General features: G+C 54.9%; 1 protein-coding gene across 11 annotated transcripts in view; it reads left to right on the forward strand.

The window, feature by feature from the left end:
- The window catches only part of SLC45A3 (solute carrier family 45 member 3), a 32,931-nt gene extending 20,994 nt beyond the window's left edge, over window positions 1-11,937 (forward strand). For all 11 annotated transcript variants that reach the window (XM_082069457.1, XM_082069461.1, XM_082069462.1 and 8 more), the window contains 4 exons: window positions 2,896-3,322; window positions 3,763-4,596; window positions 6,053-6,318; window positions 7,604-11,937. In XM_082069457.1, coding sequence (XP_081925583.1) covers window positions 3,175-3,322; window positions 3,763-4,596; window positions 6,053-6,318; window positions 7,604-8,059 — 1,704 coding nt within the window. In that variant the 5' untranslated portion in view covers window positions 2,896-3,174 and the 3' untranslated portion in view covers window positions 8,060-11,937. The remainder of the gene's footprint in view (window positions 1-2,895; window positions 3,323-3,762; window positions 4,597-6,052; window positions 6,319-7,603) is intronic.
- The last annotated feature ends 1,620 nt before the right edge of the window (window positions 11,938-13,557 follow it).

The raw sequence follows: 13,557 nt of genomic DNA on the forward strand, positions 1-13,557 counted from the left end.
AGGCTGGTTTTGAGGAGCTAAGCTGGCTCTGCGGAGCTAGGCTGGCTTTGGGGAGCTAGGCTGGCTTTGGGGAGCTAAGCTGGCTTCGAGGAGCTAGGCTGGCTCTGGGGAGCTAGGCTGGTTTTGAGGAGCTAGGCTGGTTTTGAGGAGCTAGGCTGGCTCTGGGGAGCTAGGCTGGCTTCGAGGAGCTAGGCTGGTTTTGGGGAGCTAGGCTGGCTTTGGGGAGCGCAGCTCAGAGCCGCCGGGATCACCTGTCACTGTTCGGCGTGGAAAGGTGAGTCCTGGCTTCTGGTTTCCTTTCCTGCAAACCTCCCGAATCCTCCTTCTCCATCCCTCTGTCCTTACGGATCAACGGTTCAGATGATTTCCTAGTGTGCGCTGGCGTTTCTTCCCAGCTCAGCCAAACCATCTCTCTGTGTTCTCTCAACAAAATTTAAAAAGTAGTTGATGGGTGTTGGGACAAAGCACAATTTAAACAGAAAAAGGTTCATAGTCTCTTGCAGCCGTATCTGCAGCTTGGTTGCTGTTGACAACTTGTCATCTCCGGCTGTACATGAGTACTGCTTCTGGGTACGCTGGGATTTATTTGTTTTGTTCTGAGGGTGTGGATGGGGAAGAGCCAGCTCTTTTCCTACCCACTGGTCAGAAATTCAGCCTTTCTGCCTAAAAACTGAAATTTTTAGGTAGTCAGGGAGAGGGACAGATTCCTGCTTCCTCTCCATGTCACTGCAAGAAAAGGGAAGAAAACCTTTATTTTTGTCTGTGTGTGACATCTTTTACTTAATGTTTGGGGTTTACCTTGAGATAAGTCCCCTTCTGTAACCCCCCCAGGCCCTGGACCACAGCGGACATTACAGGCCTAGCTCGGAGTGATGGGGGCTCACTGAATTTGGCCTCGCGTGTCTGCTTCCTCCAGCTGCCAGCACCCCGGCTCGTGCTGCAGCTTCAATTCCTGTCCCGGGGCTGTGAGCCAGCTGGGCACCCCTAGAAACGAACACGGCCGAGACATCCTGTGTCTCGCCCACATCTGAGAAAGGTGGTTGCTGCCCCCAGTCGCATCCTCTGCAGGCGGAGTGGATCTGAAGTGACGCTGAGCATATCTGGAGCCGCCGAGGCTTCCTTTGAAGCCGCATCGAGTGATTAAAGGAAAACTGTTGCCGTTCCCCCTCTGCCGTTAGCTTGTTGTTTGACCTTGGGCAAGTCATCTCCATGTTGGCGGGTTTAAAAGAAGATGTCTTTTGTGACAGTGGAGGTCTAAGTGAGGGTGGAGGGGGAAGGTGAGGGATCCCGGAGGGAAAATAATCAGGACTTACGGTGTGTAATTGGCATTGTGTCAGCTCCTCAGCGCAGGAGCGGTGCCACAGCACACAGGCGGAGAACGATGCTTTTGTCTGTGTAAAAACCTCATTGCCACGCTTCCAGCTTCTCCCAGTCGTCTCCATGTGGGTTACTGGGCTGATAGCAAGAGGAGAAGAAAGACAAAAGGGAGAATGCAGAAACTGCCCCAGCTGTGCCTGTCTACCAACCCTTGTGCGGCGATGGACGTCAGACACCCGTGCTCCGTGGAGCCAGGGAGCGCGGATTCGCGCTGTGCTTGGTGATAACGTGGAGTCTTCTCTCTGGATTGTTAGCTCAGTTCTTCTGCTGGCCTCGCTCTTTGCAGCTGAGTAAGGGCAGCTCTGGCACGGAGCGGGTGTACGGGCAGGGACGTGGTTGTTGCTTCCCCGCAGCCAGGGAGGGAGCCAGCGGAGATAAACTCCCCCGCCTGCATGTCTCGCATTCTGTTCAGCCTCCTTCATCCCAAGGACCCAAAGCCCCTGGGGGCTGCGGTGGGATGGGAGGCAGAAGTTTCTGTGAAATCGGGCCAGAAACGGGTCGCAAGCTGAAGCATATTCAGGCCAGTGGGACCCGTTTTGCCTTGTCCACACAGAGAAACTCGACGGCGGCTCGTTTAGGCTGAGAAATCAGAGCACGTGAATCCCGAGAATTAGGCAGCAGTTTGTTTTACTCCTGAATCAGTGCCTGTGAGGGAGTTTAATGTCTTGCTAACCCATTCTGCTGTTTCCAGCATCGCTACAGACCATCTTTCTGAGATGCTTTTAGCAAAACAGCAGTTTGACAGGCTGGATGCTGGTAACCGTGCAGGATTTCTTTCATTTGTAGACCGACGTAGTTGCAGGCTCATAACAGGTTACTAAGAGGCATCTGCTTACTCTTGCCTTAACTGCTTAGCCCCTGTCCTGATCTGCTGGCCTCTCCCCTCTGAAGAAGGCTGGAGAGAGGGAGCACGTTACAGGGCAAATAAATGACTCAGGCTAATGAGTAAGGTAATTGCCGTTCACTGTTAGATGAGGCTAAAGTGGGTCAGGTTTGTTTGTGAAACTCCATGGAGGCACCATCTGTTCTCTGTGTCCCATCTCAGGGGCTGGAGACAGGGTTTGGGTGAAACTGCTTCCCCGGGAGCCTGCAGGGTCATTAGGCAGCTGTGTGGGTCTCTGTGTGACCGCAGGCGAGTGCCCGCAGCCCTGATCCTCCACGGGAACTCTTAATTGATTTCACTGGGAGAGGAGACCCTAAACCCTTTGTCTCTCTGCTACAACTGCCCATCTATAAGATGCGGCTGCACAGGATGCTGAGAGGTCTTTAGACCTCCCTTGGCCCGAAGGCAGGATGGGATTTTCCCAAACAATGTCTGACAGGTGCCTGTCTCACCAGTCACAAGCCCTCGGAGAGAAACCCAGCACGAATGTAGTTCATATCTTTTAACCCTGCCGCTCTCTCCAATGTCCTCTCCTCATCCTCCCTGTCAGCAGTGACATCTCTGTGTGGTACCTGGTTTTAGCCCTTTTCCCTGCCCTGGATCCCACTGTGTCTAACAAACGTCTCTTCTCTCAGCCCACAGCATGTGAGCAGAAGGGGAAGCCTGTGGTGGGATCCCTGCCTACCCACGCCTGGACTCGACATCGCCAGGGACACATCTTGCAGTAAGAGGAAGAGGAAAATACAGCTCATTCGCCATTGCTAAAAATGGGAGGCAGCATCTGTCCGGCAGACCGGGAAGGGAAGCTCCAGCCCTCGCCTGCGGGGCGTCCCGGGGAGGGACATGGCCCGGGGGACGCAGCCCGTGGTCAGTGAGTGTGTCGGGGCAGCGTGGCCCAGCCAGCCCGGCTCAACATGCTCTTCCACAACCGCAAGACCCAGCTCCTGCTGGTCAACTCGCTGACATTCGGCCTGGAGGTTTGCCTGGCTGCCGGCATCACCTACGTGCCGCCGCTGCTGCTGGAAGTGGGGGTGGAGGAGAAGTTCATGACCATGGTTTTGGGTAGGTGGTTTTTTTTTCCTGTCTTTGAGGTGCTTGTTTCCCCTTTGAGTCTGGAGGGCAGGGGCAAATAGCGGCATGGAGGCTTGTTGCTGTGGGATGGTTGCAGGGCTACCACGTGTTATATGTGTTTGGAGAAAGGGGCTGTAACCCAGCAAAGCGTCCTGAGTTCTTGAAATGTCCCAGGCTTTTTTCACAATTCATAGATTCATTTTGTTTGGAAGAGCCCCTCAGGATCATCAAGTCCAACCATAACCCAACTCCAGCACTAACCCATGTCCCTGACAACCTTGTCTAAATGCCTTTTGAACTCCTCCAGGGATGGTGACTCCACCACTGCCCTGGGCAGCCTGTTCCAATGCCTGACAACCTGACAGCCCTGCTCATACACACTAGTGCCCTCCAGATCTGTCCCCCTAACACCACCTGCTTCTCTTTCGCAGGGATAGGACCTGTCCTTGGCTTGGTTTTTGTCCCGCTGATCGGATCCGCCAGCGACCACTGGCAAAGCAGCTACGGCCGAAGGCGACCTTTCATCTGGATGCTGTGCCTGGGTGTCCTGCTGAGCCTCTTCGTTATCCCCCACGCCAGCAGCCTGGCCAGCCTGTTTGCCCTCAACCCTCGCCCGCTGGAGATCGCCTTCCTCATCCTGGGCATTGGCTTGCTGGATTTCTGCGGCCAGGTCTGTTTCACCCCGCTGGAGGCCCTGCTCTCCGACCTCTTCCAGGAGCCAGACAACTGCCGCCAAGCCTTCTCCATGTACGCCTTCATGATCAGCTTGGGGGGCTGCATTGGCTACCTCCTTCCAGCCATCGACTGGGGTGGCAGCTTTCTGGCCCCGTACTTGGGAGGGCAGGAGACATGTCTCTTCAGCCTCCTCGCCGTCATCTTCCTCGGCTGTGTGCTGGCCACGCTCTTCGTGACGGAGGAGGCGGCCACCCAGGCAGATGTCCTGGATGGTCCAGCGCTGAAGGATGCTCCCCCCAAGCCCTCACCTCCCGCCTGCTGCTCTTGCCAGCTCTCCAGGAGCTCGTGTCTCCTGCACGCCAGGCACGTCTTGCAGGCGCTGAGAAACCTCTGCACGCTGGTGCCGCGGCTTCACGGCCTCTACTGCCGCATTCCCAAGGTCATCCGGCGCCTGTTCGTGGCCGAGCTCTGCAGCTGGATGGCACTCATGACTTTCATGCTGTTCTACACAGACTTTGTTGGGGAAGGGCTGTACCACGGCGTCCCCAGAGCCAAGCCGGGCACGGATGCCAGACGCCACTATGATGAAGGTGAGAAGTGAACCAGCTGCTCTGAGGCTGCAGCACCTGTTCCTTAGGACAGGAGCATTTAGTGGGAGCTGAGAATGAGCTCAGCTCTGCTAGTAACGCAAAAAAAAGTTACAGGAAACTGTAGACTTTGTTCAGATGGGTCAGGAAAAATTGTCCCACGGCCCCGGAGCATTGCCCAGTGGACCAAATAGCAAAATGCCTCTTTCTCCTCCGGCTCTCAGGCACTGAACCAGATCTGGCAGCGCAGCCCTGGGGCTGGATTGTTAAATGGCAGAACAGTCTGGCAGGTTGCAGGCTGGACAGGACGGATCCAGCTCTGTCTGCGAGCTGTGGCTGCCGCTGCCCATGTCCTTTCACTGCTCTCCCTCCGTTTGAAGCGAGGGGTGACAGTGCTCCCCGTTGCTTGGAAAGCCAGGACGTGCTCAGTGGCAGCCAGGTGGTCTTTACCGCATCTCCCTTTCGTGCTGCTGTGAGATTCCCATCTCACACCTGGATCTGGGGAGCCCTCGAGCAGCCTCCCCATCCTCACCCCTGTCTCCGGCACTTTCTGACCGCACTCGCTGCTGCGGCTGCCACATCCACATCATGCGATACTGCTCACTGCAGCACGGGACCTGCTTCCTCTTGTCCCCTGCTGTCCTGTTTGGGCTGCTGTGTTGTGCCAGAGTCTTGACTTGCTGCCCAGCCCTTCTGTTCCTCTCCCTGATCTAAGTCTTTTATTCCTGGCCCTCCTCCTCCAGCTGGTGCATCTTGCCTTCCGAATTTTCCACTCACTGCCTCCGTGAGCTCTGCAGCACACTGCCTCTTTGTGCTGAGTGTCTGTTTAACTTAGAGGCAGCTTAATTATTATTTAACATTTGCACTGTATAGCTTCCAGCAGGTCAGGACTCCATTGCGTTAGCTGTCATAGAAACATGTGTTGAGTAATGATCCTTGTTTCAAAGAGTGAGTGGTTTTAATTCCCTGAAATCTGATAGATCTTTGCAAAGAGTAAGGTCCGGATTGCTACCGGATACTGCAGTCGTTTAGTGGGTGTTGTGTACTTTACCTTGGCTTAAGCGTAATTCCTTCTTCCGTTTGTTCCGTTGCTGGTTTGGACATCAGATAACCACAGATCCTGGTTCATAAGCAGGTGACAGATCCTGGGTTAAGAGTAGGAAAGTGCAAAAAACAACTTCCAAAGACAAGAAAGGCGTTTGGATTCCCATCTCCCATTGCCCTGCTGTTTACACTGGGGTGCCCAGAAATACTCACTGCAGGTGCAGGGTGGGAGCTGCAGCCTGGGTGCTGCAACCCTGGGATGTCTTAGGTGATGCAGACGTGCGGTTGTTTGTGGCTGCGTCACATTCTGCGCGGACGGCACAGAGCTGGGCAGCAAAGGGGAGGGAGGGAGACAGACCTCGAGATGCCCGGCTGTGTGAAATCGGTGCCTGTCACCACCTCTGCTTACCCACAGGTGTCCGCATGGGGAGCTTGGGCCTGTTCCTGCAATGCGTCACATCCATCTTCTTTTCGACAATCATGGACCGGCTGGTGAAGCAGTTTGGGACGCGGACGGTCTACCTGGCCAGCGTGGTGTTCTTCCCCGCGGCCGCCTTCGTCATGTGCCTTTCCCACAGCGTCATCGTCGTCACCGTCTCGGCCGCTCTGACGGGCTTCACCTTCTCCGCGCTCCAGATCCTGCCGTACACACTGGCGTCACTGTATCACCACGAGAAACAGGTAGGGCAACGTGCCTGGGAGCTGTGAGCACAGCTTGGCCACCCTCTTCTGCCACTTGTAGCTGGTACCATCAGTTCAGCCCGCGGGAGAGAAACACGTGTCTGTGCGCAAAGGTTTTCCACGTGTGCCTCTTGTCTCCAAGATGTGTCTTCTTATCTGAAATAGAGGCGATAAAAGGGTTTAGCGTCTCTTTCCTTCCACATCTGCTGCTCACAACAAGCATTACGTGTTTTTTTTTAAATGGGGAGTGGGTAAGATGGGGGAAATTGGCTGGGATCGGTGTATCAGAGGGATGTGCTACATTCCTCTGTGTTCTGCATATTTGTAGGGAAACTGGTGCAGGTTAGTTACACCTGTGCGCATTCAGCAACCAAGTCACATCTGCAGCACCGCCAACCTGAGGTGCTAAAAAACCTCCACAATTTTCAGCTCTTAGAGGTCCTGCTTTCCAATTTTAGCATGTAGATCAGGAAAATGAAAGCTGAGGTTCTACGTATTCCCCCAGCTCCAAGAAAAATAAACGTTGTGAAACTTCTGACACCAACACAAGAGCTAGTAATCCTGTCCCGCAGATGTTTTCCTTGTGGAGAAGTCCTAAGAGGTTCCTGAGTCGCACACTGGATTAATAGGAGTTTCTCTTGTGCTGCAAATGCAAAATTAATTTGTGGTTTGAGAGCAGCTCTTTCATCCCAATGGCAGGCGCTTCACTGTGCAGTGAAATAAGTAGGAGTTTTTACCACAGGCATCCAGATGTTCACATTGAATAAATACTTCTGACCGGCCCATCCCAATTTGCACCAGGCACCCTGTCAAAATCGGGGGACGAGGGAGTGTTCTGCTTTGCAAATCTTCAGTTTGGCTGCGATTTCCCATGGACAGAATAGCAACAGAACGAAAACCAAACTCCCCAGGCTGGGAACGCGAAGGCCACATGCACGACTGTTTGCAAAAGGCTTGGTGGGGAAACACTGAATGCAGTGAGGTGTGGGGTATAGCTGGGCTTGGTGTCTCTAACTCGAAAGTTCCTCTGTCTTTTACCAGCTACTTCGCAGCAGGGAGGCCCCACAAGAAATAGTCCCTAAAATGCCTTTTGCAGAAAATTCTCCGTCTTCCCCATTTCTGTTCTCTTTTCCTTCCTGTTGAAATCGCTCGTCATTTTCATTTGCCTTCCCTCACTCCTGCTTCCTCTTCCCACTCTCTTTTTTCACTTCAACCACTCCTCCTGGAGCAAATCGTTCCCCCCTCTACTGTCTCATTCCTCACGTGCCCTCCCTCTCTCCCCCAGGTATTTTTGCATAAATATAAGAGCAAAGAGGAGAAAGACACAGCCCGAATGGACAAGAAATCAGCCTTCTCTAAAGGTCTCCTCCCCAGCCAGAAGCTGCCTTACCAGAACGGCCACACTGGGAGCCTCTTCTCTTCCTCCTCCTCCTCCTCCTCGCCTCCAGCCGCCGGCTCGGCTCTGTGCGTCAGCTCGTCCTGCGACGTCTCCCTGATGATGATGGTGGGAGAACCGGACTCGGTGGCTCCAGGCCGAGGGATCTGCCTGGACCTGGCCATTTTGGACAGTGCTTTCCTCCTCTCTCAGGTCGTCCCCTCCCTTTTCATGGGCTCCATCGTCCAGTTTACGCAGTCGGTGACTGCCTACATGGTGTCCGCTGCCGGCTTTGGCCTGGTCGCCATTTACTTTGCAACCAAAGTCGTCTTCGATAAGAGTGACATGGCCAAGTATTCGGTGTGATGGAGAAGGCACAAGGGCGGCGCGCGGGTGCCCGCACGTGGCAAAACGAGATGCGTGTGCATCTGCACGGCCGCTTGTGGGGAGCCCCGTGTGGCTTCTGCTCCCCCCGTGCTGTTGCTGGAGCCCTGGGGGGTATTTCTGGGGCTGGGGGGGGCAGGAGAGGTGCAGCAGCGCTAATCTCAGGTGTAAATATGAGGCATCGGGGTGTCACGCTTCGGGCCATCAGTGCTTTCCAAAGGTGCCTTTGTCGAAAGAAAGTGCTGCACAGCCAGCACCAAAGGGTTTATACAGGGGAGAGAAGGGAAATGAACTTTTCCTTGAATAACGGGTGATGTTTCTGTATAATTCTACCTAAAGTGAGCAGGAGATGCAGTGGTTTAGGGGGGGAGGAAAAAATCCTTGGCTCTCCTGTTTTCCAGTTATATCTGTACCCTCTTCCCCTGCTGCTTGTAGATTAACTCAGCTTCTTGAGCAATACTTCTGCAAATAGGACACGGGAGGAGATTTCCCTGGAAAAAAAGGTGGGTGGATAAAGCTTGGCCATGGAGCAAAGGGGACGCGTGTGTGTGTGGACAAACACGTCCGTCCGTCCTTCCATCCCACCTCTGTTCCGACTGCGAGAAGCCATTCAGGAGAAAAGTTACTACGTCTTGTTTTGGAAAAACAAGTAATGTTCCATTAGGACCAGTTCCAAAAGGTGACTTATCTTTTACCTATGCACTAAATTGCATCAGATGGAAAGGACTTCTTAACTCTTTTTTTCTAATGATTGTTTCTAGCTTTCCTCACGCAGTTCTCAGTAATTCCGACCTCTCACTCCTCAGAGCTGCCGCCTGCTCCCTCCAGACCCTTGTGCCTCTTCCACACCCGGCCCTTAAAAGATGCTGCAATATCCCCAAATCTATTCTCAGAGGGTTTCCAGTCCTGTGATAATGAAGTAGAACAGGGTTTGCTGATCCAGATGGCTTATTTACCACGTTATACTTACTTGGGATTTTTAAATATATATTTTACTTCCTGGCAGGAGTCAAGATTCTTACCGAGGTGCAGAATAGACACATTACCCGCTAGAGGAAAGCAAAGCGCCTCTTGCAGCCGTAGCCCTGGGTTGTGCAGGTGTTTAGCTCCCAGATGTGGGTCATTTTGCAGCGGCTGCAGCTGCGTGTCCTTCTGGCCAGTCCCAGCCGAGCGGAACCGTCCTGCTGGTGGCAGATTTCCACCCCTCACACAACACCCCGAGTAGGGGTCAAGGTCCTGGCCCACAGTTGGCACTTCAGACTTTGAAACAGCCCAAATTCTGCCTACGACAGGTAGGGGAAGGCGCGAGTTGGGGGTTTGCAGGTGAGGCTGTGAGCGCACAGAAGTTGTTCATCAGTCTTTAACTTTGGCTGGTCCAAACAAAGAGTAATTTTCTGCGGAGGCGTGTGGGCAGCGGGATGCGCTGCTGAGGTTCTGCTGAAGGGCAAAACGTTGCTATTTTTGCAAGGTCTTGTCAGACTATTCCTTGGCATGGGAGCGAGGTTCCTCCGCACTGTCTGCAGACGGCTCCACAGAGGCCTTCTCCTCAGCTTTTTCAACATTTCTTTCCCGTAAAGGGTGACTGTTTTTGTTTGCTTTCTTCTCAAATTATATGCCAGCCAGCCTCCCTTTCCCACAACAAGGTTTGTGTGCTGAAACGCAGCTGGTTTGGGGATGGATTTGGCAGCTGTTTAACCACCTACGGAAACAGTTTTTCATCTGTACTTCCTACCCTGGTCTGTCCACTCCAGGCTGCAGCAGGAAGATGTTATTGCCAAAGGTGAGGTGTTTTGTGGACAAAGGTTCCCAGGGATCAGTAACCTCTAATCAATCCGGTCCCTACTTGAGTGCTGATATATCCTTTATATTTTTTCTGATGTAAAATGTTGGGAACCTTCACACCTGGAGGCTGCTACAGTGCTAAATGCTTTTGATAACAGAGCCATTTGAGTGCCTAAAAGGTAATTCCACCCCGAGCTTCAGGTGCACGGGTTTGATGATAAGGGTCTCGGGTTTGATGATGAAAGTCTCGAACACTTCATTACGGACATCTGGCGGGCAGATGGGTACGGGAAGGAGGGTTTGCCAAGACCCATTTCTGCCTTCGCTTCTCGTCCACCGTGGGAGCTGGAGCCCAAATGGATTTGGGCTGTTTGCACGAGGAGAGGAAGAAACTGCCACGTGCGCTCAGGTCCTTGTCGGGGGACACGGGGAACACTTTTCTGTGTGTGCGTTCAGCAGGGAGGGAAGACAAGGCAGCGATCGGGATGGATTGATGGAGGCTGAGGAGAGATCGGGGTGAGGGAGCAGGAGGAACGGGGGGTCGGGGAAACGGAGGTTTGCAGCGACGTGAGGGTTCGGGCTGGCTCTGCCCTCGCTGCGGCCGTGCCCTGTCCTTAGAGCACTTCACAGCCCTCCCGCTTCAACCAGCCCTGTCTCAAGGGCCGGCTGCCAAGGCTGAGCTCAGGGCCTGAGCTGGGCTGTCGGCAGCCGCCGTCCCCAAACCCGTTCGCTGTCACCGCAGTGGCCCGTGTCCTCCATTATTACCAAAAGCCTTTGTTCCCAGTTCAGGCTGTCGCTGGGGCTGGCGGGAGAGGCGTTTTCCAGAGCATCAGTTGAGAAAGTGCCATTGTGAGATTGTCCTTCCTGGCCGAGCCGGTGGGAACAGCCTCTGGGTGTTGGGACCACACACAGACAGCAAGGGACACGGGCACGTCCTGGTGGAGGTTCTGATGCGTATGTGATCACAGAAAGCTCTCTAGGACCTGATTATCCCGCCCTTCAGAGGCGGTTTTACCGTGAGTTTTTCTGTTCCAGGTAGAAAGTGCTGCTTTCTGCGGCGGGGGAATCGTGCTGTGCCTCGCCTTCCCTTTTGTGAGATGGGGGTGTTGAGAGCCGAGGTGGGGAGAAGGGAGAATGTCTTTAACGTGAGACTGTTGCGCATCTCCGGGCGAGGGAAGGATGGGTGGGTGCTGGTTTTTGGGACCGTGTGCTGTCTGCGAGATGTTCATGTTTTATTTATTCAGCAGAGCAATTATTTTGTATACGATGTAAGAGGAAGGCTATTATAAATTTTTATGAAAAAGGAGGAAATTAAAGAAGGTGTTTAAATGGGACGGCTCTGTGTGCGTGTGGCATATGCATGTGGCGTGTGCGTGTGTGCGTGTGCGTGCGTGCGCTTGTTTGTGTGTGTGTGTGTCGCTAAATGAACCGCCAGGAGGCGCCCCGAGCGCTGCGGTGACGGGCGGGGGCGGGGCCTGGCCGTGAAGCCCCGCCCCCGTGTTTGAAGCTCCGCCCCCGTGCAGACGCTCCCCGTGAAGCTCCGCCCCCTCGTGGTGAAGCTCCGCCCCCCGCAGTGGGACCCGCGCATTCCCGGCGCAGGGGCTGGGTCGGTTCTGGGTGGGTTCCTCGGCTCTTTCCGCAGAGGAGGGGCGGGCATGGGGGGCAACGCCACCTGAGCCACCCGCTGTCACCTGTGACTCGCTGTCACCTGCTCCCTGCGGGTCTCTGGCGCGAACATGCCGCTGTGCAGAGCCCGCGGAAGAATCGCTCCCTGTTGTCACTCTGTGACCTGCTGTGAATCACAGCCGCTGGTGTTTGAACCCCGCAGTGTCACAGCAGCCGTACGGGAGGATTTTGAAGCGCTACGACTTTCCCAGTCTCTGCAAGGGATTTAACTATTATCAGCACTTAACGATAAAGACTGTGAAGCTGAGGCACAGGGTGACACCCAGAGGCACAGCAGCGAGTCGGGGGAACAACTGTGGGTGCCCTTTCCAAAGGAACATGCGTCTTTCTTATTGTTTGTTTGTTTGTTTGTTTGTTTAATTAAAGCAAAGCCTTTGCTGTGGGAGTTTTCATTCAGGCTCAGAATCTCATGCTTCTTACAAAGCAGAGAAGCTCTGCACTCACTCGGGCTGGAACGCAGCTGCTTGCACTGGGAACAGCAGCGGTGCCACAGGATCCCAGAATGTCAGGGGTTGAAGGGACCTGGAAAGCTCATCCAGTGCAATCCTCCCATGGAGCAGGAACACCCAGATGAGGTTACACAGGAAGGTGTCCAGGCGGGTTGGAATGTCTGCACAGAAGGAGACTCCACAACCCCCTGGGCAGCCTGGGCCAGGCTCTGCCACCCTCACCAGGAACAAGTTTCTTCTCAAATTTAAGTGGAACCTCCTGTGTTCCAGTTTGAACCCATTACCCCTTGTCCTGTCACTGCTTGTCACTGAGAAGAGCCTGGCTCCATCCTCCTGACACTCACCCTTTAGATATCTGTAAAGATGAATGAGTCCCCCCTCAGTGTCCTCTTGTCCAGCTCCAGAGCCCCAGCTCCCTCAGCCTTTCCTCACACGGGAGATGCTCCACTCCCTCCAGCATCTTGGTGGCTGCGCTGGACTCTCTCCAGCAGTTCCCTGTCCTGCTGGAACTGAGGGGCCACAACTGGACACAAGATTCCAGGTGTGGTCTCCCCAGGGCAGAGCAGAGGGGCAGGAGAACCTCTCTGACCTACTGACCACCCCCTTCTAACCCACCCCAGGTCCCATTGGCTTCCTGGCCACAAGGGCCCAGTGCTGGCTCATGGTCACCCTGCTGTCCCCAGGACCCCCAGGTCCCTTTCCCCTACGCTGCTCTCCAAGAGGTTGTTCCCAAGGACACGCTCAGGATGCCCTGAGCTCCCTGTGTGGACAGAAGAGACGGATGCAACTCCTTAACACAGCACCAGCATCCAAACGCAATGACCCTCCCGAAACTCTTCCTGTGCCAAAAACCTGTGCCGCCAACACAACCCTCACTGCTGCTACCTGCTAGGACTTGACTTCATTTTTTTCCCCCCCCTGGGATATTGGAGAAATCTGGACTATTTCCAGCGTAAATGAACAGGGAGAGGAAACACCGGCAAACCGCGGCAGGGTCCCACGCGTCTCCTCCAGGACTCGGTCCAGCAGCCGCGGGTCTGCCCGAATCCCGGCCTGGGGAGGGGATCTGGGGCCGCCCCGCCAGCCCAGCCCGGTGCTCCGTCCGCCAATGGGACCGGCGGCCGCAGCCGAGCCCCCGGGGGGCGGGCCGGCCCGGGAGCCGCCCCCGCGCTCGGAGCCGCGGGCGGGATGGAGCGCGAACGGGTAAGGGGGTGCGGGACGGGGACAAGGTCGGTCTGGGGTGGGGGGGATGTTCTTCCACCCCACCCTCCAGGATGAAGCGAGCGACTGGGCCAGGATCGGGCCCCTCGGCCCCGGGGTGTCCGGCTCTGCTCCCCCCGGGGGGTGTGGGGCTGCGGTTGTGCCAGGTTTTGCTCACACTCGCTTGTCCTTGGCCGGGTGGAAGCGTGGGGCATCCTTATCACTGGGGGATCTGCTACACGTCGCTGTGTCCCACTTATTTAGCGTGTTGTATTTGTCCAACGACTTCGCAAGTCCGTGTTTGGCGCGGACGCTGTGAACGTGATTCCCGGCTCTGAAGAGGTTACAGGTGTTTGTTTGTCG

Source organism: Streptopelia decaocto (assembly GCF_964273445.1).
Source record: "Streptopelia decaocto genome assembly, chromosome: 19".
Taxonomy (NCBI): domain Eukaryota; kingdom Metazoa; phylum Chordata; class Aves; order Columbiformes; family Columbidae; genus Streptopelia; species Streptopelia decaocto.